The sequence below is a fragment of the Arvicanthis niloticus genome, chromosome 1, assembly GCF_011762505.2.
Source record: "Arvicanthis niloticus isolate mArvNil1 chromosome 1, mArvNil1.pat.X, whole genome shotgun sequence".
Taxonomy (NCBI): Eukaryota; Metazoa; Chordata; class Mammalia; order Rodentia; family Muridae; genus Arvicanthis; species Arvicanthis niloticus.
The window spans coordinates 7,490,306-7,514,428 of NC_047658.1; the positions used below are offsets into that span (position 1 = coordinate 7,490,306).

The 24,123-nt window shown below is 52.0% G+C and overlaps 1 protein-coding gene across 4 annotated transcripts in view; it reads right to left on the reverse strand.

Moving 5' to 3' along the window:
* Nucleotides 1-47: 47 nt before the first annotated feature.
* The window catches only part of Ryr1 (ryanodine receptor 1), a 131,001-nt gene continuing 106,925 nt past the window's right edge, over nt 48-24,123 (reverse strand). For all 4 annotated transcript variants that reach the window (XM_076930947.1, XM_034498479.2, XM_076930943.1 and 1 more), the window contains 17 exons: nt 21,226-21,567; nt 17,131-17,922; nt 16,386-16,456; nt 15,482-15,632; nt 14,691-14,777; nt 13,227-13,478; nt 11,101-11,231; nt 9,409-9,451; nt 6,612-6,742; nt 6,458-6,518; nt 6,012-6,158; nt 5,346-5,480; nt 2,416-2,572; nt 1,706-1,770; nt 1,357-1,457; nt 458-509; nt 48-261 (listed from right to left, as the gene is read on the reverse strand). In XM_076930947.1, coding sequence (XP_076787062.1) covers nt 166-261; nt 458-509; nt 1,357-1,457; nt 1,706-1,770; nt 2,416-2,572; nt 5,346-5,480; nt 6,012-6,158; nt 6,458-6,518; nt 6,612-6,742; nt 9,409-9,451; nt 11,101-11,231; nt 13,227-13,478; nt 14,691-14,777; nt 15,482-15,632; nt 16,386-16,456; nt 17,131-17,922; nt 21,226-21,567 — 2,814 coding nt within the window. In that variant the 3' untranslated portion in view covers nt 48-165. The remainder of the gene's footprint in view (nt 262-457; nt 510-1,356; nt 1,458-1,705; nt 1,771-2,415; nt 2,573-5,345; nt 5,481-6,011; nt 6,159-6,457; nt 6,519-6,611; nt 6,743-9,408; nt 9,452-11,100; nt 11,232-13,226; nt 13,479-14,690; nt 14,778-15,481; nt 15,633-16,385; nt 16,457-17,130; nt 17,923-21,225; nt 21,568-24,123) is intronic.

A 24,123-nucleotide genomic window follows, 5' to 3' on the forward strand; every position in this document is an offset into this window, starting at 1 on the left:
TCCCGCCCGCCCTCCCCCAACAGATTTAAATGACCCAACACAATGAGGCAGGGGGTGTAGCACAGGCTTTATTGGTCTAGTTCAGGATCACCTGACCCCAGCTACCTGGGGAGGAGCTTGCAGTGGGAGAAGGCACTTGAGGTGGGAGAGGGCCAGCTGCAGACCTCAGCTAAGCTGGTCCTCATACTGCTTGCGGAAACAGTCTCCAGCAGGGAAGAAGTCCCAGCACCTTTCTTGGTACATCTTCCAGACATAGGACTCCTAGGATTGGGAGGAGAAGAGTCTCTTGGTCACATCTTCACATGCTTGATATGGATTCTCTGCTGGCCTGCTGGCTGTCCTCCCTTAAGACCAGTTTATTGAGTGCACTAGGGTGTAACTGGAGAGCAGCCTGCTGGGATGGCTTGAGCCAGGTCCCCTAGGGTCCCCTACTCATCCCTCAATTAGTACCTCTTACCTGACCAGTGTGCTCAGTCTCATCTTTATTTATCAAATACATCAGGAAAAACCTGAGGGACAGAGGACCACAGGAGGAAGGTAAGAACCATACTTGCATTGAGTTTTAGTTTTATTTCCCAGTGGTGCTGAAGATGAAACCCAGAGCCCAATACATAGGCAGAAATTCTACCACTGAGCCATGCCCCCAGCCCCTCACTGGGGGATTCTAGGCAGGGGCTCTACCACTGAGCCACGCCCCCAGCCCCTCACTGGGGGATTCTAGGCAGGGGCTCTACCACTGAGCCACGCCCCCCAGCCCCTCCCTGTGGGATTCTGGGCAGGGACTCTACCACTGAGCCACTCCCAGGCCCTCACTGAGGGATTCTAGGCAGAGGCTCTACCACTGAGCCACGCCCCCAGCCCCTCACTGGGGGATTCTAGGCAGGGGCTCTACCACTGAGCCACGCCCCCAGCCCCTCACTGGAGGATTCTAGGCAGGGGCTCTACCACTGAGCCACGCCCCCAGCCCCTCCCTGTGGGATTCTGGGCAGGGACTCTACCACTGAGCCACGTCCCAGGCCCTCACTGAGGGATTCTAGGCAGGGGCTCTACCACTGAGCCACGCCCCCAGCCCCTCACTGGGGGATTCTAGGCAGGGGCTCTACCAGTGAGCCACGCCCCCAGCCCTCACTGAGGGATTCTAGGCAGAGACTCTCCCAAAATGAACCACGCCCCCAGCTTCCCACTGGGGTGGTTTCACTGCATCACTGAGCCACAGTGATGCTTACTTTCTGATTGTCTAAAACCTGTCCACACAGCTATCCACATCCCTTTCTGTAACCAGCCCAGGCTCAGTGGTTCCCCCTGGTCATCCACTGGCTCATCCCCACCCTCTCACCCATCACTACCCATACTCACATGTAATTGGCTAGGTTGTGCTCTTCCAGAGTGTGGGTCTCAAACCCATGTGGGGTCGTGTCGAAGTAGTCACTGCCTATTCCACAGATGAAGCACTTGGTCTGAAGGCAATGAAAGATGTTAGAGTCAAGGCAGGCTCGGTGACATCCAGTACCTCTGGGCCTTGCCTTGCTCCCATGGGGTTCCTAACCTCCCAAGCAGAGCAGAAGCAGGTGTTTATTGAGTATTTCAAAGGAAGGCATGGCTTAATCTTCCTGGCAAGCTCTGAGGTTAGTGCCAGTAATATCCCCAGTTAGTTTTTCCCTATGCATCCCATAATTTCTTAGATTCACTTTTGGGCATGACGCACCTCCATGTCTTCCTTCACTTGCTCTTGTTGGTCTCGGAGCTCGCCAAAAGCATCAATAATCAGACCTGGGGTGGCAGGACACAGGTCAAGACCCCGGTACACCGAATACCGCTGGGCCTTGCCTTTCTTCCATGGGTTTCTTACTCTTAGCACACGTCCCAAGCAGAACAGAAGCAGGTGTTTACTGAACCCAGGACAGACACTTCAAAGCCATGTAAGGCTTAATCTTCCTGGCAATCTCTGAGCTTAGTACCAGTACCACCCCTAATTATTTTTTCCCTATGTAGCTTTGGCTGAACAGAGAGCAGGTTGGCCTCCAGCTTACGGCAGGTCTCTGGCCTCAGCTTCCCAAGTGCATGTGTCACTGTGTCTGGTTTTTTTTTTTTTTGGTGGTTGTTATTTGGTTGGGTTTTTGGTACAGGGTTTCTCTGGGTAGCCCCGGACATCCTGGAACTCACTCTGTAGACCAGGCTGGCCTCAAACTCAGAGAACCACCTGCCCCTGCCCCCAGAGTGCTGGGATTAAAGGTGTGCACCACCACTGCCCAGCTACTTTGCCTTGTTTCAACACCTCCACTTTTCAGATGGGGAAACCAAAGCTCAGAGAGGCCACCTGCATGAGGTCTCACAATAAGAGAGGCTAAGCCAGAGAGCTAGCCAGCCTCTAGGCACGATGCACCCCTCCCACCCACACACCCAGCCAGCACTGACCCTGAATGATGGCCAGCAGGATGACAATAACGAAGAAGAAAAAGGTGATGTCAAAGACAACTCGGTAAAGTTCATATTCATCGCCAGCTGGGTCCTCGATCTCGTCCCCGATACCTCCACCGGCCCGGACGCCCACGTACATGTGGAACAGGTAGCACTGGGGAGGAGGAACAGGTAGCTCAGTCAACAGCCACAGCACCTACCAGAAGCCTGGACTAGTGGGCCTGGAGACAAAGCAGTGACAGAGAGCCCTGGGCTCTGCCTCTCACAGCTGGGGAAGTGTCACGGCTGTCACAGGAAGGCACAGGCTGGTGAGAGTTCATCAACTGGATAGGATCTAGACTCCGCTAGGAGACACTTCTGGGCATGTCCTTGAGGAAGTTTCTAGATTAGGTTACTAAGATGGGAAGACCAGGCATGAATGTGACCCAGTGTGGATTTGGGGTCTCAGAATAAATAAAGAAAAAGCAAGTAACTACAGGGTTTTCCACCTGTGCCTCAGTTTCCAAAATAATGACTATGAGACTTAGTTCTTTTTGAACAAATGCCTAGGCCATAAACTTGGGCTTGTTCCCTAACTAGCTCATAACTTACTTAACTCATTTATTCTGTTCTGAGTACCACATGGCTGGCAACCTCTCCTTGGTTTCACGCATCTGTCTCCTCAGAGTTTTAGAAGAATCTCTTCCTGCACCTGATGCTACCCCAGGGTTCCTCTCTCCCTGCTGGAACTCCCACCTCCCATTTCCTGCCTCAGCTAATAGGTCATCGGCTTTTTATTGACAGATGATGTTTTCATACAGTACACAAGAGTTTCTCTCTACAAAGGTGTTCCTCTCACTCTGCTTCCTGACTGGGGATTCATAGTGACCAGCCACCTCATGCTCCTGCCACCACGATGAACTTCATTCTCAAATTAGGGTCAGAACAATCCCTCTCTTCATAAATTGCCTTTGTTGGTCACCCTGGGCAGAAATGCGAGGGTCAGAGCTGGAGGTGTACCCGGCAGGGTGCTGGTCTGACATGCATGAGGCCCTGGATGTGGTCCCCAGCATCACCTAAAACAGGATGGTGGCACATGGCTGGCATCTCAGGTAGAAGCAGGAGGACCAGAAGTTCAAGGTCAACCTTGGCTTGTTAAGAATTGGAAGGGCCAGAAAGTTATCATGATGTGACAGGGACAGGGGCAGGCTGGGTCGGGGAAGACCACTGTCATCACTAGGAGCAGGAGAAAGTGCAGCAATCCTCACAGGCTCCAGGATACATTTGGCCTAGCCTCAGAGCAGCGACCAGCATGGCTTCATGCAGGAGGGGAAAGAGTCTCCAAGCTGGAACCCGAAGGAGGTGTTACCACAATGGATGATAGGAGAGAGAGAGAGAGTGTTCCAGGTAGTCAGAACAATGTGCTATGTCATCAACGGGGAGGAGAGGATACATCTGGGGGCTGAGTGTGTAGCAAGGCCCTGGGCTCCAACCTTATCACACACATACCAATGTTTACTTTATTTTAAGAGGTAGGAGGCTGTAGAGTTGAATCAGCTGTTAAGAACACTGGCTGCTCTACCAAAGGACCCAGAACACTGGCTGCTCTACCAAAGGACCCAGGTTGGATTCCCAGATCCCATGTGGTTGTAACTATCTGTAACTCGGACATACATGCACGGAGGGGGAGGGGGAGGGAGAGGGGAGGGGAGGGGAGGGGAGGGGGAGAGGGAGAAACTTTTTTACTTTCTTGAGGAACTAAAATAAGTTTGACAAGGCTGAAGAAAGGAGCTGCTATGAACAAAGACAGGGAGGGAGATAAGGCAGTGCCCAGTTATGTGGGTTTTGCATGCCTGGGCCCAAGCACTGGTCAGAGAGGGCTTCCTGTAGGAGGCAGCAATTAATGTGGAAGGTAAGATGTCAGGTGAAGGGATGTGGCTGTTAGGCCTAGTACCCGGCAGAGAAAGGTCACTGCAGAGGACCAGAAGGAAACATGTGGTGCTAGAGGAACTGAAAAAGGACCTGGAAGCCAAAAATCAGAAGCAATGAGTGTGGTTAGACTCAGATAGGGCCAGATCGTCTCTGTTTTGTTTTGTTTTGCTGGAGGTTGGAGGCTAGTTCTGAGCCAGGGTTTCTCTGTGTAACCCTGGCTGGCCTGGAGCTCAGTCTACAGATCAGGCTGGCCTGCCTGCCTCTGCTTCCCAAGTGCTGGGACTAAAGGCGTGTGCCACCACCATCCCACATCTTCCTTTTGGGCCTCCCTGTGATAGTTCTGTGAAGTCCCAGGTGGCCAGGCCAGAGGGAGTGGGCGAGTTGTTTTCTCTAAGTCACCCCACTCAGGGAGTACAGAAAGCCCCCACCTTTCCAGCAGTGATGCTTATGGCTGCTTCAGATGCTGCTGCTAGGCTCGGCTCCACCCTCAGCTCCAGCCATGTACCCAACAATCTGAAGGAAGGCACTTTGGCTTTATTTTGAGACAAGGTCTCACTGTGTAGCCTTGGCTGGTGAGGAACCCACAGAGATCCACTTGCCTCTGCCTCCCCAGTGCTGGGTTAAATGCGTTCGCCACCACACCCAGATTCTTCTTCCTTTTTTTTTTTTTTTTTTTTTGTTGTTGCATTTTCTTAAGTAGTAATTGATGGGGGGAGGGGCTCAGCCCATACTGTGGGGCTACCTCTGGGCTGGTGGTCCTGGGTTCTATGAGAGAGCAGGTTGAGCAAGCCACGAGGAGCAAGCCAGTATGCAGCACCCTCCATGGCCTCTGCAGCAGCTCCTGCCTCCAGGTTCCAGCCCTGCTTGAGTCCCCGGCTCTCACTGCTTTTGGGGATAAGCTGTTGTTAGAGGGAACTGTGAAACAAACCCTTTCCTGCTCAAGCTGCTTTTGGTCATGTTTTATCACAGCGATAGGAACTTAGTAACTTGTGAACGAGCGTGGGGGAGGGGCTCACCGTCATCATGTCGTCACACTTCATGTCAGGCTCGTCCTCATCTTCGCTCTTGTTGTAGAACTTGCGGAAGAAGTTGAAGGCCACCACTGTATACAAGTAGACCACTACGGCCAGGAGCCCTACGGTCATCACCAGCTGGGGACAGGCGGGCACTTGTCAGCTCTACGCTCCTTCTACACAGGGCATTCAATTCTCTGACCCTCTCTTCCATGCTCCAGTTGCTTGGCTTCCCCTCTCCCAGAACCCCTAGGCCTGTTGTGGTGGCGCATGCCTTTAATCCCAACAGTCGGGAGGCAGAGGCATGCAGACCTCTGTGAGTTCGAAGCCAGCCTGGTCTAAATAGTGAATTATGAGCCCAGGACACTCAGGGCTACATAGACTGGAGCGTTTGAAATAACCTCCCCACAAAGCACAAGAACAAACGAAAGAATGCCCTAACCTTGGCTCAGCTCTTTCCAGATTACCACGCCTCTCCCCTCTTGGGAAGCCCCTCCCCTCCCAGGGAGGCCCACCACTCCAAGATGCCTCTTTGCCCCGCCCCTCAAAGATGACTCCGCCCTCACTTCCTTGTTCCCATAGCTCTCATGCCTACTTCCCCAGTATCTCTTGATCACACCTCTCCCTCTGCCGCTCCCAGATCTCCACGCAGGTCCCTGCTCTCCACACCTGCTTTCCGTTGTGAGTGACAGACGAAAGGATGGTACGCAGCGTCTTGACTCCCATGGCAATGTCCAGGAGGTGGGCAGCGAAGAAGAAGTTATTGTAGTGACCCAGGAGGGACATCACCATGTACCAGCCCAGATACAGGAAAGACTGAGTATAAAGGGTCGGAGTCAGGAAACATGGAAGGATGTCTCAGAGCAAGGGCAGATGCAGTCTCTACCTGGGGAGTATCTATCTGCACCAGAGCAGGAGGGGACCAGGGAGCAGGTCAGCTACAGAAGACTCACAGCAATGGCAAGGATGTTCCGAGGTCAGGGGACACGGGGCTTAGGAATCGGTCTGGGGTCAGGGAGTCCTGGGCACATTCCTACTCTAGGGGGCTTTGCATGAGCTGCATTCGGACTCATTTCTTCCCTGCGGAAACCCTCTCCGACCACAGCCCTCCTCACGTTGTCTGTGAAGATGACTCCAAACTTCCAGATCTGGTATTTGACATCGATGGACATGATCCTGAGTAAAAAGCAAGGGAGACAGCCAGATGCCTGGGTGTCAAGGCACTAGCCATGTCCCCCGGCTTGCCTCTGGCAGAGGTGACCCTCTCACCATGTCAGCAGGCCCGGCGGAGGGTCAGGTTTGCGCTCATTGTGGGCTGTGATCTCCAGAGAGGCCAGATCCATGCCCAGCAGCTCCGCAATCCGCTCCCGCCCGAAGATGTCCCCGTGTTTGTCTAGAACCTGTGGGAGAGAGTGGCAGGCTGGAGGTGGGGAAGGGGACATTGCCTGTGTGGTTTCTAGGGACACTCAACTTTACATGAGAAATAGGGGAGCATTTTTCTGGGAAGAAGTTCCTGATTTCTGCAGATAAGGAGGAAGGTCTAACATCTGGCAGATGCAGAAGCCAAATTAATGGGGGAAACTATTGTTTGGAGAGGCAGACAAGAGGCTGTGTAACTGGGACCCCTGTCCTCTACAGCACCTTGGTGTTCCTCTCTGTTCATTTACCATCCCAGCCACACTGGCCTCCTGGTCACTCTGAGGGCTGCTCCAGACCCCTCTAACTGAACAGCAACCTTTCCTGGGCAGCACACACATTTTCCTGCACTTCCACACTGATACTGATACAGGCAGGGTCTCACCATGCAAGTAGGGCTAGCCTGGAATTCACTCTATAGACCAGGTTAGCCTCAAATTCATTGAGATCTATTGGCATCTGCCTTCCAAGTGCATAATGCCACAACACCGGGCCATTTAGCTATTGTAACGTTTTGTATATGTGTGGATCTGTGTGTGCAGTGCCCATAGAGGCTGTAAGAGGGCATCTCACACACTGGAGCTGCAGTTACAGGTGGCTGGGAGCCACCATGTGGGTGCTGAGAACTAAATCCAGGTCCTCTGAAAGAGCAGCCAGTGCTCTTTTTTTTTTTTTTTTTTTTTTTTTTTTTTTTTTTTGGTTTTTCGAGACAGGGTTTCTCTGTGTAGTCCTGGCTGTCCTGATAACTCACTCTGTAGACCAGGCTGGCCTCGAACTCAGAAATCCGCCTGCCTCTGCCTCCCAAGTGCTGGGATTAAAGGCGTGCGCCACCACCGCCCGGCCTCAGCCAGTGCTCTTAACCGCTGAGGCATTACTGCAGCTTTTATTACGTTTCAAAGGTTTATTGCCAAGTTTCCATTTGGGTTTACTTCTTTCAATATTTATTATTTATTTAGTTATATGTGTGTTTGCCTCTGTGATTGTATGCCCCATGAGTGGGTGCCCACCAAATCCAGAAAGAGAGTATCAGAGTCCCTGGATCTGGGTTCTGGAAGAGCAGAAAGATCTCTTAATTACTAAGCCATGTAGTGACAATTTTGAAGCTTTGATTTCTTTTTTAAAAAACACAGGAACATTATGGGAATGTTTTCGTTTTAATCCCAGGTATGGGATACGGGGCTGCTTCGGACTGTCCACAGCAGGTGACTATGATTTGCCTCGTGCTCTAGCAGGGGTGTGATTTTTGTGAGCTGCAGATAGTTTCTGTGGTTGTGTGACATTTGGAACCCTGGAGACTTTTCAGAGGGTATATAAATGCTAGGGCCCCAAAGGGTGTGCTGTTGGGTGGTTGCTGTTTGTTAAGTAGTTATGTGCAAAGAAGAAAGAAGAAGAAGAAACTAGATGTCCTGACAGTGAAGATCAAACTTGCCCCCAAAACTTGATGGTCTAATCAGCAGAAAGTAGTCTAATGATATTGGCATCTTTCCTCTCTATCCTTTGTTCCCCTCCTATCTGGTAGGGAGATGAAAGGGTAGAAAAGGCTGGAAGAAAAAATGAACCCACAAAGCAGCCAAAGTCTGGCTACAAAGCCATCTGCCCATCTATCCATCTGTCTGTCCGTCTGTCCATCCATCCATCCATCCATCCATCCATCCATCCATCCATCCGTCTGTCCATCCATCCATCTGTCTGTCCATCCATCCGTCCATCCATCCATCCATCCATCCATCCATCCATCCATCCACCCATCCGTCCATCTGTCCATCCATCTGTCTGTCCGTCCATCCGTCTGTCCATCTGTCCATCCATCTGTCCATCCATCTGTCCATCCATCCATCCATCCATCCATCCATCCATCCATCTATCCTTCCATCCATCCATCCGTCCATCCATCTGTCCATCCATCCATCCATCCATCCATCCATCCATCCGTCCGTCCATCCATCTGTCCATCCATCCATCCATCCATCTGTCCATCTGTCCATCCGTCCATCCATCTATCCATCCATCCATCCATCTGTGTAATTGCTGGTAGGTTTGGGGTTTTATGGAGACAGGGTCTCACATAGCACGACATAGCCATGAACTTGCTGTGTAGATGAGGACAGCCTTAAACTTATGATCTCCTTGCCTCCATCTCCTGTGTATAGGCTTGTACCACCATCCTAAATTTTATACAGTGGTGGGGATTGAACCCAGGGCTTTGTGCATGTTCAAGAAGCACCCTACCAACTAAGCAACATCTTCAGACCCTCAAAGAGACATTTAGGGACAGGGTCTCTCTAACCCTGGCTATCCTGGAATTCACTCTGTAGACCAGGCTGTCCTTAAACTCCCAGAGATCCACCTGCCTCTGCCTCCTGAGTGCTGTGATTAAAGGCATGCACCACCATGCCCTGCTAAGAGATAATTCTTAACTGCCTTTACCATGTCGGTGCTCATCTCATTGGTCTACTGAGTCCTCACCGAGGGCCCTTCACAGAAGAAAGTATGATCACTGTGCTCATGTTCCCCAGGGGAAACTCTTCAGAGGAACACAGCCCTTTGTTCAGGGTCCCATACAAAATAAACACTTGGCAAGGCCAGGGATGGTCTACTAGCCCCAGGGGACTCAGCCTAGGAGCCCTCCCGCCCCACATGGTCCTCTCACCTTCCGCTTGACAAACTTGTCCCAGTAGTTGCTGGGGAAAGACCTGTCAAAAGAGAAGTGTGGGGAGGTTAGGGTGGTGTGTTGGTGTGAATGAGGCTGAAACCCAGAGGCTCATATGTTTGCATGTTCAGTCCTGGATGAGCTGTCAGGGAAGGATTAAGAGGTGTGGCCTTATTGGAGGTGATGCCTCGCTGTGAGGTTTCCAGAGCCCACACCAGGCTCAGTCTGTCTCTGTCTCTGTCTCTCTGACTCTGTCTCTCCTCTCTCTGTCTCTCTGACTCTGTCTCTCTGCCTCTCTCTCTGACTCCGTCTCCTCTCTCTCTCTGTCTGTCTCTGTCTCTCTCTCCTCTTGCATGCCACCATGCTCCCCATCATGATAATAAACTGTAAGCAGACCCCCAATTAAATGCTTTTTTTTTTTTGGTTTTTCGAGACAGGGTTTCTCTGTGTAGTCCTGGCTGTCCCGGAACTCACTCTGTAGACCAGGCTGGCCTCGAACTCAGAAATCCGCCTGCCTCTGCCTCCCAAATGCTGGGATTAATGGCGTGCGCCACCACAGCCCGGCTAAATGCTTTCTTTCATAAGAATTGCCTTGATGGTGTCTCTTCACAGCCACAGAACAGTGACTAAGATGTATGGGAAGGATCAGAAGCCAGGGGTTGGGCCAGGGGACAATGAGATGGGACAGGGATCACTTTAACCCCTGCACTCAAATTATCTTCCTGTCTGGAGCTCACTAGTGCTGAGATGCTAGGAAAAGCAATTCCACCTGGCTCTAGACTCTACTTAACATTAAGTTGTTATTTATTATTCTGAGTGCACGGATGCTTTGCCTGCATATGTGTTGGAGCCCAGAAAAGGGGCGCAGGAAGTCAGATCTTTTGCAGCTGGAGTTACAGGATAGTTGTGAGCCACCATATGGGTGCAGAGGATCAAACCCAGGTCCTCTGAAAGAGCAGCCAGTGTTCTTAACTGCTGAGCCATCTCTCTAGCCCCCTCCACATTACTTTTTGAGACAGTGTCTCTGACTGAACCTCGAGGTTACCAATTGGCTAGACTAGTTGGTCAATGTGGTGGTTTGAATATGCTTGGCGCAGGGAGTGGCATTATTTGGAGGTGTGGCCTTGTGGGAGTAGGTGTGGCTTTGTTGGAGGAAGTGTGTCTCTTTAGAGGGTGTGCTTTAAGACCCTCATCTTAGCTGCCTGGAAGCCAGTCTTCTGTTTGCTTGCAGAACAAGATGTAGAACTCTCAGCTCCTCCTGCACCATGCCTGCCTGGATGCTGCCATGTTCCTGCCATGATGATAATGGACTGAATCTCTGAACCTATAAGCTAGCCCCAATGAAATGTTGTCCTTTATAAGAGTTGCCTTGGTCATGGTGTCTCTTCATAGCAATGGAAACCCTAACAGAGATAGTCAGTAAGCCCCATGGATCCTTCTATCTTTGCGTCCTAATCTGGGATTCTAGGCACCACATCCAGACTTTGATGCAGTTGCTAAAAATTTGCATCGGGTCTTCAAGGTGAGCAGGAAGTAGCTTACCAGAGCACTGTCATGCTAATCCCCCACCCAGAGCCACTTTAATGTGTTCACTGCATGGGGACCGACCAGACTTTGGAAGTCCAGGCCTGGACTGGAGTGGAGACCTTGCCCTGCCCCCTCTGCCTCCCGGAGGTGGGGCTGGGCACTTACGGTGTGTTGAGCACCAGGCGGTCCCACTGTCCCTTCACGTCGTCATCCTCCGGCTGCTCTGTAATGTAGAGACCATCAAACTCCAGCTTCCGGGCCAGCTCCTTCTCTCGCTTGAAGATCACAAGAGGCACCTAGGGATGGAGGGAGGCAGGGTGAGGGGTGGCATTAGTTATTCAGGGAGGGAGACCGTGGTCTTTGCAGAAGCCATGGGACCTGCCTGTAGCCTGTGAATGGCACCAAAGGTGCTATCTCAGTTTTCAGGGTAGAAAGATGGAGGTGCTGGTAGGGGGTCGGGGTGGCCGGGGAGGAGCAGGCAGATGCTGGCAGGTGGGTGGAGGTGCAGGCAAGAGTGGGAGGGAAAGGGCAAACTGAGGGCACTCTCGTTCTCTGCTGCAAGGTATATAAGACAGAGGCAGGTGGGAGCCATGGAAGGAGGGGCAAGCTGCAGACACAACATGCAGAAGGACTCTAACCAAAGAGCTGCGTTAACTCAGGAAAAAAACTTGCAAGATTTATACAAACTTCCAGACCTGTGGAACCCAACAGATGCCTGAGACATGCTTTGGGGCCATGACAAACTTGGAGCATATTTGACATATATCAGAAACTCCCTTGTCACATTTGAGACCCCAGAGACACACTAGATGAGAGACACATCTTTTTTTATTATTTAGACCAAGCTGGCCTGGAACCTGCAGAGATCTGCCTGGCTCTACCTCTTGAACCCTGAGACTAAAGGTGCGTGCCACCATGCCAAGCCTTGTCTTTTTTTTCGAGACAGGGTTTCTCTGTGTAGCCCTGGTTGTCTTGGCACTTACTCTGTAGACCAGGCTGGCCTCAAACTCAGAAATCCACCTCCCTCTGCCTCCCAAGTGCTGGGATTAAAGGCGTGCGCCACCATGACCGGCAAGCCTTGTCTTTTGTTTAATTATTTTTTTAAAGATTTATTTAGCCCAGTGGTGGCACATGCCTTTAATTCCAGCACTTGGGAGGCAGAAGTGGGTGGATTTCTGAGTTCAAGGCCAGCCTGGTCTACAGAGTGAGTTCCAGGACAGCCAGGGCTACATAGAGAAACCCTGTCTTGAAAAAATAAAAAGATTTATCCATTTAATGTATGTGAGTACACCATTTCTCTCTTCAGACACACCAGAAGATGGCATCAGATCCCATTACAGATGTTGTGAGCCACCATGTGGCTGCTGGGAATTGAACTCAGGACCTCTGGAAGAGCAGTCAGTGCTCTTAACCACTGAGCCGTCTCTCCAGCCCTTTTGTTTTGTTTTACTTTTAAATATAACCTATAAGTCCAATTAGTATTTTTCATATACAGATGGGTGTGGGCCATTCCACGGAAGCACGGGCAAGCTACCTTAGACCATGCTCCTGAAGAAGCGTGTCTCTTCCTTTTGCCAACAATCATCAATAGTTAACAGCTACTTGATAGGGGTGAGGGCTTGTATGTCCATATCCCCATTATTCTGGAGACAGGATCTCCCTATGTAGCCCAGGCTGGCCGAGAACTCAATATCCTCCTGCCTTCTGGAATTACAAGCATGCATTGGTATGGGCCCAGCTTCTCAGAGATCTTTTTATATTAAAAAAGCCTTTTAAGTGTGTATATGTGTTTGTGTGAGTGCATGCTGTTATGTGTATGTAGGTGACCATAGAGGTCAGAACACATCAGATCTCCCTGCAGCCGGAGTCAGTCATTTGTGAGCCACTCTGCATGGGTGCTGGGAACTGGATTCTGGTCCTCTGCAAGAGCAGTATGTACTCTTTAGTGTTGAGGGCATCTCTCCGGCTCTCCGATTCACGGAGAACCTAATTCAACTGATTAACAGGTGGGAAGTAACATTCCCCATGATAAATTTGCCCCCTCGATAGGGAAATGCACACAGCAAGCATGGTACAGATAACCCCGGGGCTTAGCCTGGCAGCTGTGGTCTGCATTAGCTCCCATTTGCAAAAGCACGCTGTTGGTTGGCATCTTTGCCAGTATCCTACTGGTTGCTCCTTTGGTTACTAATTTTACCCAATCTTAAGCCTCCTGTCCCAACCACTGTCCTAGGTCCTCTCTGCAAGCATCTGCCACAGCCCCAGGGTCACAGTCACAGGTCATGTCCCACCTTGAGACAGTTGTAGCCAATGATGCAGAGAAAGGCCACCAGCGTATGCAGCAGGCTCAAGCACTTCAGGGCAGGTTCCATGTAGCCGGTGCTCTCCTCCAGGAAGTAGTACACCATGTTCTCATCTTCATCGCCTTCCACCTCCTCACCGGCCCTGGAGCCCCAGCCAGAGCCATCACCAGACCCTGCCCCTGACATGTCCCCAGCTCCAGAGCCTTCTATGTCGTCCTCCCCTGGTGGAGAGTCTGAGACCTGAAATGGGGTCAAAGGCAAATCAGAGAGGGGACCCTGGTGGCACCTGGTCTGTTAGGCCAGAACTCACAAGCAGCAGCATTTATATGACACTTTCTTTTGTTTCCTCTCTTTCCTTGCTTCTCCCTTTTGAGACTGGGTCTCACTATATAGACCAGGCTATCCTTAAACAGAGATCCATCTGTCTCTGCTTCTTGAATGCTGGGATTAAAGGCGTTCGTCACCACTCCCATCAACATTTCTTTTTTCTTGATAGCATAGGCTTGCCTGAGATTTGCTATGTAGCCCAGGCTGGCCTCAAACTAGTGATCTTCTGTCACAGCTTCCCATATGGATATGTGCCACCACACCAGGCCGCAAGGGCATGTTCTAGATCCAGGAACTGTTGTACATATTTATTTGTTTGTTTGTTTATTTATTTATTTATTTATGACTGGGTCTCATGTGGTCCAGGCTGACCTCAAACTCTCTGTATAGCCAAGAATGACCTTGACTTCTTGATCCTTCTATATCTATCTCACTGTTTGAGATAATCTCTATGTAGTAGGCCTGGCTGGCCTAGAACTTACAGAGACCTGTGTGCCTCTGCCTTCCAAGTGTTGGGATTCAAGGCGTACTGCCATGCCTGTCCCTGGTTCCCTCTTTTAAGTTTCAGAAGTCTCATATGTGAATGTGGTTTTGATCCCATTTTGAGGAGGAGGAGGAGACAGAGGCAGAGAGAGATTAAACATTTGCTCACCACCACCATCTGTCTCTAGCCAGTCTCTGTGTTGTTACCAAAAGCCCCTGGTAAGAACATGAACCTTCCTCTAGCTTCAGGAGGTCTGGCTCCTCACCCTCTCTCTCAGTTCCAGGAGCTGCCCACTTTAAGGAGGTATGCCTCCACATACCTCTCCTTAGCTGCTCTGAAACCGCTGCATCACTGGGTGCTCTGAGGGGACTTCCACACCTGCGTACTGCCTGGCAAAGCTGGTAGGGGAAGCGGCTGTGTCTTGCACTAACTCTTGAATGCCCAGCCACCAGCATTCAGCCCCACAGGGCACCCCCAAATCAGCACCAGCTGTTTAGGCTGAACCCCCCTAAGAGGGCTGAGTCTGGAATGTCATCCCTTCCCTGAAGGGCCTAGGGAACCTGTGGTGTGTTGAGCTTCCCACCTTGCAGCCGGGTGAGGATCGGCACCCACCCCATGGCCTGTTGCCACAGGATAGACACCTTATAAAACAGTAAGATGAAGTTGATGGCAAATGCCAGGAAGAGGGCCAGGAACCGCAGAGTGTAGAAGTTTCTCGACAAGTAGTTCTAGGAGAGAGAAGAGAGGTCACAGTGCGGCCTCATCGCTGACCGCATCTCACATATACCCACAGGAAAGCACCCGATCCTCAAACAGCTGCCCGCAACCTCCTGTCATGGAGTGCTTGCTCCATGCATGGACTTGCTTCGCTCTCAGCACAGCCCTTTACAAATGAAGAACCCGGGGCTCAGGGAGGTGCTGTCTTTCTCAAGGTCACATAGCCAAGGCTCTGCAAACTGATTATTTGAGAGAAGGGGTTCTCTAGATGGAATCTGAGACTCTCATGACAGACAAGCTTTCTGCCACGAGCCATGCCCCAATCCCATACCTGGGATTTGACTCGGGTAGACTGGAGTCCACATTCCCAGCCATGCTACACTGTAGGCTTTACTGGGAGTCGGAGTAGGCTTCTTTACGGTGTCATCCTTTCCTCCCCACCTCTCCTATCCCTGTTCCTCCCACAATTCCTCACAGAACTGTTTTCCATTCAACATGTCTCCCTCGGCCCCAACACAAGTCAGGACTGGCCAGGGGCAGGGACAGGATGCTGTCTCCCAGACACGCTCCATGAGGAGATGGGTTCCGACCTCCCAGCTGTGCCTGAGGACAGTTCTGGTCCCTCTTAGAGAGTTCCTCTGTGGGATGAGCTTGGGGAGAGGTGGGTGTCACAGGAAATGAAAGCTTAATTAAGTACCCCCTACTGGGTCCTCACCAAGAATTTCACCCTCTGGACTTCTAGTTCTCCCCAGAATTCTTCCAGGCCTGCTCCTCCAGCTTCCTCCTTCTTTGGAGGGGGTGGAGGGGGTGCCTTCTTGGGGGGCTCTGGAGGTGGCTCAGGGACTTCCTTCTCTCCATTCTCGGTACTGTAGGACATAGAAAAGGCTTGGGCAATTCATTCATTCATTCATTCATTCACTCACTCATTCATTCAAAGTCATTCATTTGTGGGCTATCCCACACAAGGCCAGGTCTAGATGGTGCTCTGGATCCAGGATGATGAGACAGCCATGGGCCTTGCCCGCACAAACTCCATTAAAGGGAGCTAAGCAGTGTGGGTGGGGCAGGGCTCAGTGGTAGAGCATTCGTCTAGCATGGGCATCTGCCCTGGGTCTTATCCTCAGCATTGAGGAGAAAGCAACGTAAAACGTTTCTGGTTTGCAGCAGTAGAAATTAAAGCTGGGCCCTGAGCATGCTGGGCAAGTGCCCTACCTCTGAGAGGCATCTTTTTTTTTTTTTTTTTAATTTTTAATTTTGAGATAGCATCTCAATAAGTTGCCTAGGATGGTCTGGTCCAGGGAGGCCTTCAACTTGTCACTCTTCTGATGAAATTATCACACCCCATTAAAATAACATCACGTGTAGGGCAAGGGGGAGATGTTCCAGACAGAAGGAACTTCAAGCACAGAGATCTTGAGCTAAAACGAGCATCCTATCTTTGGTGTCTTTTCAGTCTCTCCTGGGTCCCCATGTATGGACACGACAATGCTGGGGGCTGGGGGCAGAGGGCTGAGGGCAGGGAGTGACCAGCACAACTTTGGGCCTTGACCTCTGAAGCCTCTCAGTCCAGGAGAAGGGTTGAGGCAAGGGTCTGCCCGCCTCCACTCATAGACACTCACTCAGCTTTCTCGGGTTCGGGCTCTGGCTCTGGCTCTGGTTCTGGGGGCGGCTCCTCCTCTTCTCCATCCACCTGGGGGTAGGGCACACATAGGTCTCAGTCCTCTTGGTGCTCAACGGTCCTCTTTCTAGCCCATTACTCCCCAGCCTTACTTCCTTCCCCCTGGGTAACCAAGGTGTTCTCCTGGATCCCCTCTTCCTTGGAAACTGAGGCTCAGAGATAAAACGCCTGCCTCACAGTCCCGTGCAGAATCAGTTTGCATTCAAAGAGCTTTTTTGTCTGTTTGTGATGGGTTCTCACTATGTAGCCCAGGCTGGTCTTGAACTTCAGATCCTTCTACCTCAGCCTCCCCAGTGTGGAATCGTAAGCTTGTGTCAGCTTCCATGCCCAAAGAATGCTCTAGTCCCTCGTGGCTTCTCATCACCTTGACAACCACAGGCAGCAAGTCATAGCACCAAGGTGTGAAGATGCTGGGGGACCTTCCTCTCATATTAAATCCCTACAGCAATGTGTTTCTCTGAGGGTTGTTCCTGGCGTCCTTGGCACTGCCTCTGGGTCTTTTTAGACCTGCCCCTCTCTCCAACTCCTTTAATCTGGTCTCTAGGTCTCTGGTTCTCTCCAGCCGCCCAGTATCTGTTTCTCTCCCCAACATTTCGAGGTTCTCCTTTCTGTTCGACTTTCTCTGAGGTTTTCTGTCAGCCTGTCCCTCTCCCTTCATGCCCTGGAGCCTTGCAGGCCTCTCTCACCCCCAGCTTCCTCTTGAGGATGGGCGAGCCTTCTGGTGTGGGGGGCTCCACTGGCGTCGTGTCACCCATATCCCCAAGACCACCGGCGCCTTCTGGCCGGAAGGGGCTCCCATCGGCCACGGCCACCGCCCCGTCGGCACCTCCTGTGCCAGTCTGGTCTGCTGCTGCCTCTTCGTCTCCAGCGCCTTCGGCGGCATCGCCTTCGCCCTCTCCCTCACCCTCGCCCTCCGCATCGCTGCCAGGGCCACTCGGTTGCTGGCCGTGCACCTCGTCGCCCGTGGGGTCCGGCATGCCTGCCAGGAGCTCGGTCACCGTCACCTTCTTGGCGCTGTCTACCAGCCCACCGCCGAACAGCGAGCCCCAGAGCAGCCGCAGCGCCCCGGCCGCCGCCCCCGCGCTCGCGCCCCCCGCGCGGGCCACCAGGGCCCAGAGCAGCGCGGCCACCGCCGTGGCAGCCTCCCTCGCCGTCAGCCGCCGCAGCCTCCGCACGCGTCGCCGCAGGCTCCGGTAACTCAGACCCCGCAGCGTTCGGCCCGCCGTTGCCGCCAGCCACGCCCACACGCCCGCCGCCACTGCAGAGCCCGACCCGTCGGGACCCGCTGCGCCCTCCTCAGCCTCCTCGGTGCCCTCGTCCTCATCCTCCTCCGGCTCGCCCTCGGGCTCGGAGATCTGAGCGGCGATCTGCATCTCGAAGATCGTGTCCTCGCAGAAGCTCACGAACAGCTCCATCTTCTCGGACTCGCCGCCCTCGTTCACCACGTCGAAGATGAACTGGCGCTTGGACTCCTTCACCTGCAGAAGAGGGGAGCGGATGGTGGGGTTCATTGTAGCAGATCCCTTTGAGAGTGGGACTTAAGTAGCCCAGGCTAGCCCACAACTACCTATAGAGGATGGCCGTGAACTCTTGATACCCCTGCCTCCACCTCCTGAGCGCTGGGGTCAGAGGTACACTGCAGCACCCTCTACAATTTCCTTCATTACTGTTGAAAATTATCTGTGGGGCTGGAGATGTAATTCAGAATTAAGCACGCTGGCTACTCTTCCAGAAGACCCCATTCGATTCCCAGCATCCACAGAGTGGCTCACAACCATCTGTAACTACAGTTCCAGGGGTTTCAATGCCCTCCAGACACACACATTCAGGTGATGAACTCATTACACGTAAGCAAAGCACTTACACATAATAATCTTTAAAGACAATAAAATTATGTGTATGTATGTGCAAGTGCATGTGAGTACAGGGGACCTAGGATTCCGGGAGAGGGCATAAGATCCCCTAGATCTAGACAACTCAGACGGTGTGAGCCACCCAGTGTGAGTCAGGAAACCAAACTCGGCTCCTCTGCAAGAGCAGTAAGCACTCATAACTGCCAGCGATCGTGAGCACTACCTCTATTATTTTTATTACCATCATTATTTTGGAGACAGCGTTGTACTGTATGCTAGCCTGGAACTCACTCTATAGACTGGGCTAACCTGGGCCTCCCAAATGCTAGGATTAAAGGGGTGCACCACCACCCTCCATAGTTTCTTTTATATTTAAGGAGTCATATTCTTGTTATGTGGTTTGCTGCTCAGGCTGGTTAGCCCTGGCTGTCCCGGAACTCACTCTGTAGACCAGGCTGGCCTCGAACTCAGAGATCCGCCTGCCTCTGCCTCCCAAGTGCTGGGATTAAAGGCGTGCGCCACCACCGCCCTGCCCAAAAGTTATTAACAGCAGCTCTAATTACAGAGCATGGTCCTGCATGCTTCTCATCCTAGCACCTGGGAGGCTGAGGCAGGAGGATCCCAAGTTCTAGCCTGCTCTGGGCTGTAAAGTGTATCAGAGCTAGTCTGAGATGCAGGCAGTGTGTGTGTGTGTGTGTGTGTACGCACACGTGAGTGCATGTGTGCACGTGTGTGTATGCATGCGTGTATGTGTGTATGTGTGTGCATGTGTGTGTGTTATGGAGTGAATGTGTGTGTGTGTGTGTGTGTGTGATTTATAGGCAGTGAGCCAGGAATTTATATAGTCCTAGATAGGCACCTAGGATAACACAGATCATAAATAAAAGGTAGAGTTTGAGCTTTCAAGAAGCTAGCTTCAGAATCTAGCCTTTGTTTATTTTGTTTTTATTTTTGTTTTTAGACAGTCTCCATACTTAGAACGTGTTTCCTTTGTACATGTGATCCTCCTGCCTCAGCCTTTCAAGTGTTGGGATAACATGGACATGTTTGTCCATGCCCAGGGTCTTATATATCCCAGGCTAATCTCAAATGCTGTGGGTTTCTGAGGATGACCCTGAACTCCTGGTCTTCCTGCCTTCACTCCCCATGAGCTAGGATCATAGGCAGGCACCACCATGATGCTGGGCTTCTTTTGGTCTTTCTGGGAGGACAGAGTCCGGTGGTTGAGGGCAAAAGTTTTGCAGCTGATTCTGCTATGAAAAATCTGGGTGATTTTTGACTTACTTCTTTGGGCCTCAGTTTCCCCCTCCATAAATGGGGCACAATTGAAGGTTATAAGGATTTAGTGAGTTGACAGGTGTTGGGTGGTTAGACTAGCGCCTGTCTGGCATGGGACAAGTGTATAGTGTTCACTGGTGATATATTCCCCATGAGGCCCATATGGATATGCTTGGTTCTTAGGAGTACAGGAGGGTGTTCATGCAATGGGTTCAGGGAGCTCACAGGAAGACACACTATGCACTAGGGAGTAGGTAATGGGTTGAGTCGGGGGGAGGGAGAGAGCGAACACAGCACAAGCACCATCCAGGAGGACAGGGTGAATGGAGGCTCCCTGCAGATGCGTGTGCACAGATCTTCTGGGTGCAAGGATGTACAAAAGCACATGTGGCCCTGATGAGATGTGAGCACGCAGCTCGAGATCATAAGGGTTCTTGTGGAGAGTGAGGAGAAACCAGGGGCCCAGAGAGGATTCAGGTGTGAACAGAGGGCATTGGCATCCTGGGAGGATGCTGGCCGGTGTGACTGCACTGCCTGGGGCTCTGTACAGGGAATGCATGGGACCTCACAGAGGAGAAGACAGCTGTGATCATGCAAGGGCTTGTACTTACACAGTAAGTGTAAAGAGAGTGTCATGGGGCCGATGTAAGAGGGACCTAGGCACGTGGGCAGAACAACCTGTGGGGCAGATCCATGAGCTGGGTTTCTACTGAGGAGTGGTATGAGGGGTGTGGGTTAAGGAGGCCATGGGTGTGTGAGCCTCGTGGGCTATGAGAGCGGAAGGAGTGTGTGGGTGCCGCTGGGGCATGACAAGCCTGTGTGAGTGCAAGTGTATGTAGGAGGTCCCCTGGGGTGCCAGGTCAGGGTAGGGACTGTGGGTGGAAGTGGGGCTCTCGCACATGAGCTGAGCACCCAGCAGGCATGGAGTCTACTGGAGCCGTGAGGACTCTCAGGGGAGTGTGTGAGATGCTTTCAAGCATTGGTGGGTTGGATGGGTGAGGTTGGGGATAGGGAGCCCTGAGATAGGACTCAGAAGGCCCAGGCTGCTCCAGACATGGTTCTGAGGGGCATCTTTGAGAGTGTGTTAGCATACATGGCAGGGCACTCCGGAGGCATGGAGGTGTATGGGAGAGTTGGTATGGGCCTAGCAGGGCCCCAGAGGACAGGGGAGCAGATTGAAGCATGTGTGTGTGACTGAGTCAGGGTGACAGGTGGCAGCGGCGCTCCCAGGGTCAGCTGCAAGTCATGATGCACTGCATCGACCATGAGGGCACACCCATGCTGCAATGCACAGGGGATGCACATGCAAGAGGTGGCCACCAACGAGCTGGGGTTGTGCAAGATCACAGCCTGAACCACAAAGTGTCTCTGAGAAGGGATGTGGGGTATAGTTATACTGGTAATTTGCCTAGCATGCAGGAAGCCCTGCGTTTGATTCCCAGAACCCCCAAAGCCAGATGTGGTGGGACACACCTCGAATCCCAGCACTGAGGGCACGGAGGTGGGGCGCATCCTCAGCTACAGCGAATTGAAGGCCAGGCTAGGATACATAAAACCTTGTCTTCACATATAGCACAATGGGGGAGGAGTGTGGGCTCGTCAGGGCCGGGTAGGTCCGTGGGTACCATGCACATGCACAGGTCTACTGACCTGCGGCATCTCCCACTGGGCACGGTTGGTCTCTGAGATCTCAAAGTAGATCCGTTCTATGCGACGCGATGCGCCCATGATTTCGATGCGGCCCAGGTAAGGCCGGAAGTACTCCAGGATGCTCTCAGCCAGCTCTAGGAAGTTGCGCAGGCGCGGGTCATGGGGCACATGCTCTGACAGGTTGGTGAGCAGCACCGCCACGTTGAAGCCAATATCCCGCGCTGGTTCCTGGAAGCGGTTCGCAAACTCTTCGCAGTTGATCATCTCATTCTCATCTGCTTCGGAGCACGAAAGGAGGAACTGGATCTCTGGGCCAGTGAACTGCTTCTGGCTGTCCATTGCCTGTGGTGGTGGGCGGGAGAGGTCAGAGAGAGGTGGGGGAGTGAGAGGGAGGGACGGCGAGGGAGGGAGGAGGAGGGAGGAAGGGAAGGTGGGAACTCAAGGGCCTCAGAATCAACACCAACTAATTGCAAGGGCTTGTGCTAGGCTGGACATGGGTGTGCTGTTTCACCTGGGAAGCAGAGGCAGAGATTTCCGTGAGTTCGAGGCCAGCCTGGTCTACATAGAGAATTTCAGGACAGACGGGATGACATAGTGAGACTTTGTTTCAAAAACAACCACCCCAACAACAATACAATAAAATCCCACAAAACAAAACAAAAGGCTCAGTTGGTCGGGTGCTCGCCTCAGATACATGATGGGTCTCCAGTACTGCACAAACAGGTGTGGAGATCCATGCCTGTGATCCCAAAACAGAAATGTAAAAGGCTGCCATGCTTTTGGTAAAATAATGGTATTTGTTTTGATTTATTGTTGTTGGTTGTTTTTCAAGATAGGGTTTCTCTGTGTAGTTCTGGCTGACCTGGAACTTGCTTTGTACAGTAGGCTAGCCTCAGACTCATAGAAACCTGCCTGTCTCTGCCTCTTGGATGTTGGGATTAAAGGTGTGCACCATTGTACCCAGTTAATAATGGTGGGTTTCTTAAATTAAGAAATAATTTTGGGGGCTAGAGAGATGGCTCAGCAGTTAAGAGCACTGACTGCTCTTCCAGAGGACCTGGGTTCAATTCCCAGTGTTTTTAAAGACAAAGTGTCATGTAGCCCAGGCTCGCCCGAAACTCACTACATAGGCAAAGCTGACCTTAAATTCCAATGCTCCTGCCTCAGCCGTCTGAGAGTTGGGATTACATGCATGCACCACCATGCCCAGTTTATGCAATCCTGGGAACCAAACCCAGGGCAAAACAAGACAAAAAAATCAAAAAACTAACCAAAACCCAAAACAAAATTTCAAGAGGGAATTCAACTCTGACTTCAGTTCTCAGCCTTCTGTTTTATATGGAAAGATGCTGTAGGTGAACTTCCAGATCGACTTACAGATGGGCTGCAGAATGCAGACCGAGACACGCAGCTCTGGGGTGTAAACAGAAGTGAGATTTCCTGGCTCTGGGCTGTCCTTGGTGAAAGGCCAAGGGCTTTGCAAAGTGCTTTCTGGATGAGTAACAGGCTTTGCAAATCATAAAAGGCTCTAAAACCACAGAGCAAGGAGACTCAGTCACACAGGAACTCGTCATGTCCCCTGCCGCATCCCCCCGCCCCAGGATGAGTGTCACCTGCCTCACACAGGGCCCTGGGGTCATCATACACATGTCCCTTTCTTTGTAACGCCTTCTCTGGCCACTGTCAACCTGCTTCGCTGGAGTCACCTTCACTTCCAGACCTGGAGAGGCTGGAGGGGGTGGGGCAGGACTGAGAGCTGCACCTTCTTTTGCTTTCCACCTCCCATGAGATAACACTGGGATCGCAGGCTCCAAACATCACTGTGCACATGACTGTCAGGTGTCCCATCTGGGCTCTGACCACATTCCAGAATCTTGACCGATGTGACAGCTGACACATCTCGGTGGGTTCCCCACCACCACCAACAGAAGTGCTCAGAAGTAACTTGTTTTCTTTCTATTTGTTATTTAAGACTGTCTTTACTATGTAGCCTTGGCTAGCTTGGAACTTCCTATATAGAGCAGGCTGGACCTGGATTCTTGGCAGTCCTCCTGGCTCTATCTCCAGGGTGCTGGGATTACATCTGAATCCAGAAGTGACTTTAGAAAACTGCCCCAGCTCCCCAGCCTTATGCATTTCAGGAGTGGCAGCCCCCACCCACCCAACGGGGCTTAAGTTAAAATCTGAGTCATATCTGTTTGCTCTCTCTTGTCTTATTGCCCACATCAGATTCCTCAGCAAAACTGTCAGCTCTGCTTTCAGAATAGATGCAGGGCCCATTCATGTCTTCTTCCTCTGTGGTCCCCACTTCCTGTCTCCTGCCATTACAAGGGGGCTCCTCCATACACCTCTATCTCTGCACAAAGTGGGCGGGACTCTGAAAACACCTGCTCCAGGTGAGCCCTCTGCTCAGAACCCTCCCATGGCTGCACACCATACACATGAAATGCCAAAGCCCACCAGCCGCCCCCAGGCTCCGCCAGCCGCCCCCAGGCTCTGCCAGCCTGCCGCTCCCCTTCGAAACTCTGCCTCTTCCTTTCTCCTGGGCCACCTCTGCAGCCTCCCTGCTTTCCTTCCTGCCTGCCTGTGTTCCAGCCTTCACTTGCTGTCCATTTGCAGGGGACATTGAACTCTCTTCACCTTTGTGTGGTGCTCCTCAAATCTCAACATCAGCATCTCCTCCCCCAGAAGGGCTTTTCCCAGCCACCCCATCCACAGGCTCGGTTTAACTTGTTTTCCCTTGGCCCTCCCCTCTGATTTGAGTGGGGTGTCTCTATTTTGCTCACTGGCATGCTCTCACGATTAAGGGAGTGGCTGACACCCAGTAGGGGCCTCATTCAAAGCTATGGTTTTGAAATGTCCCCCCAGTGGTCATGGTGTTAAAGATCTGACCTATAG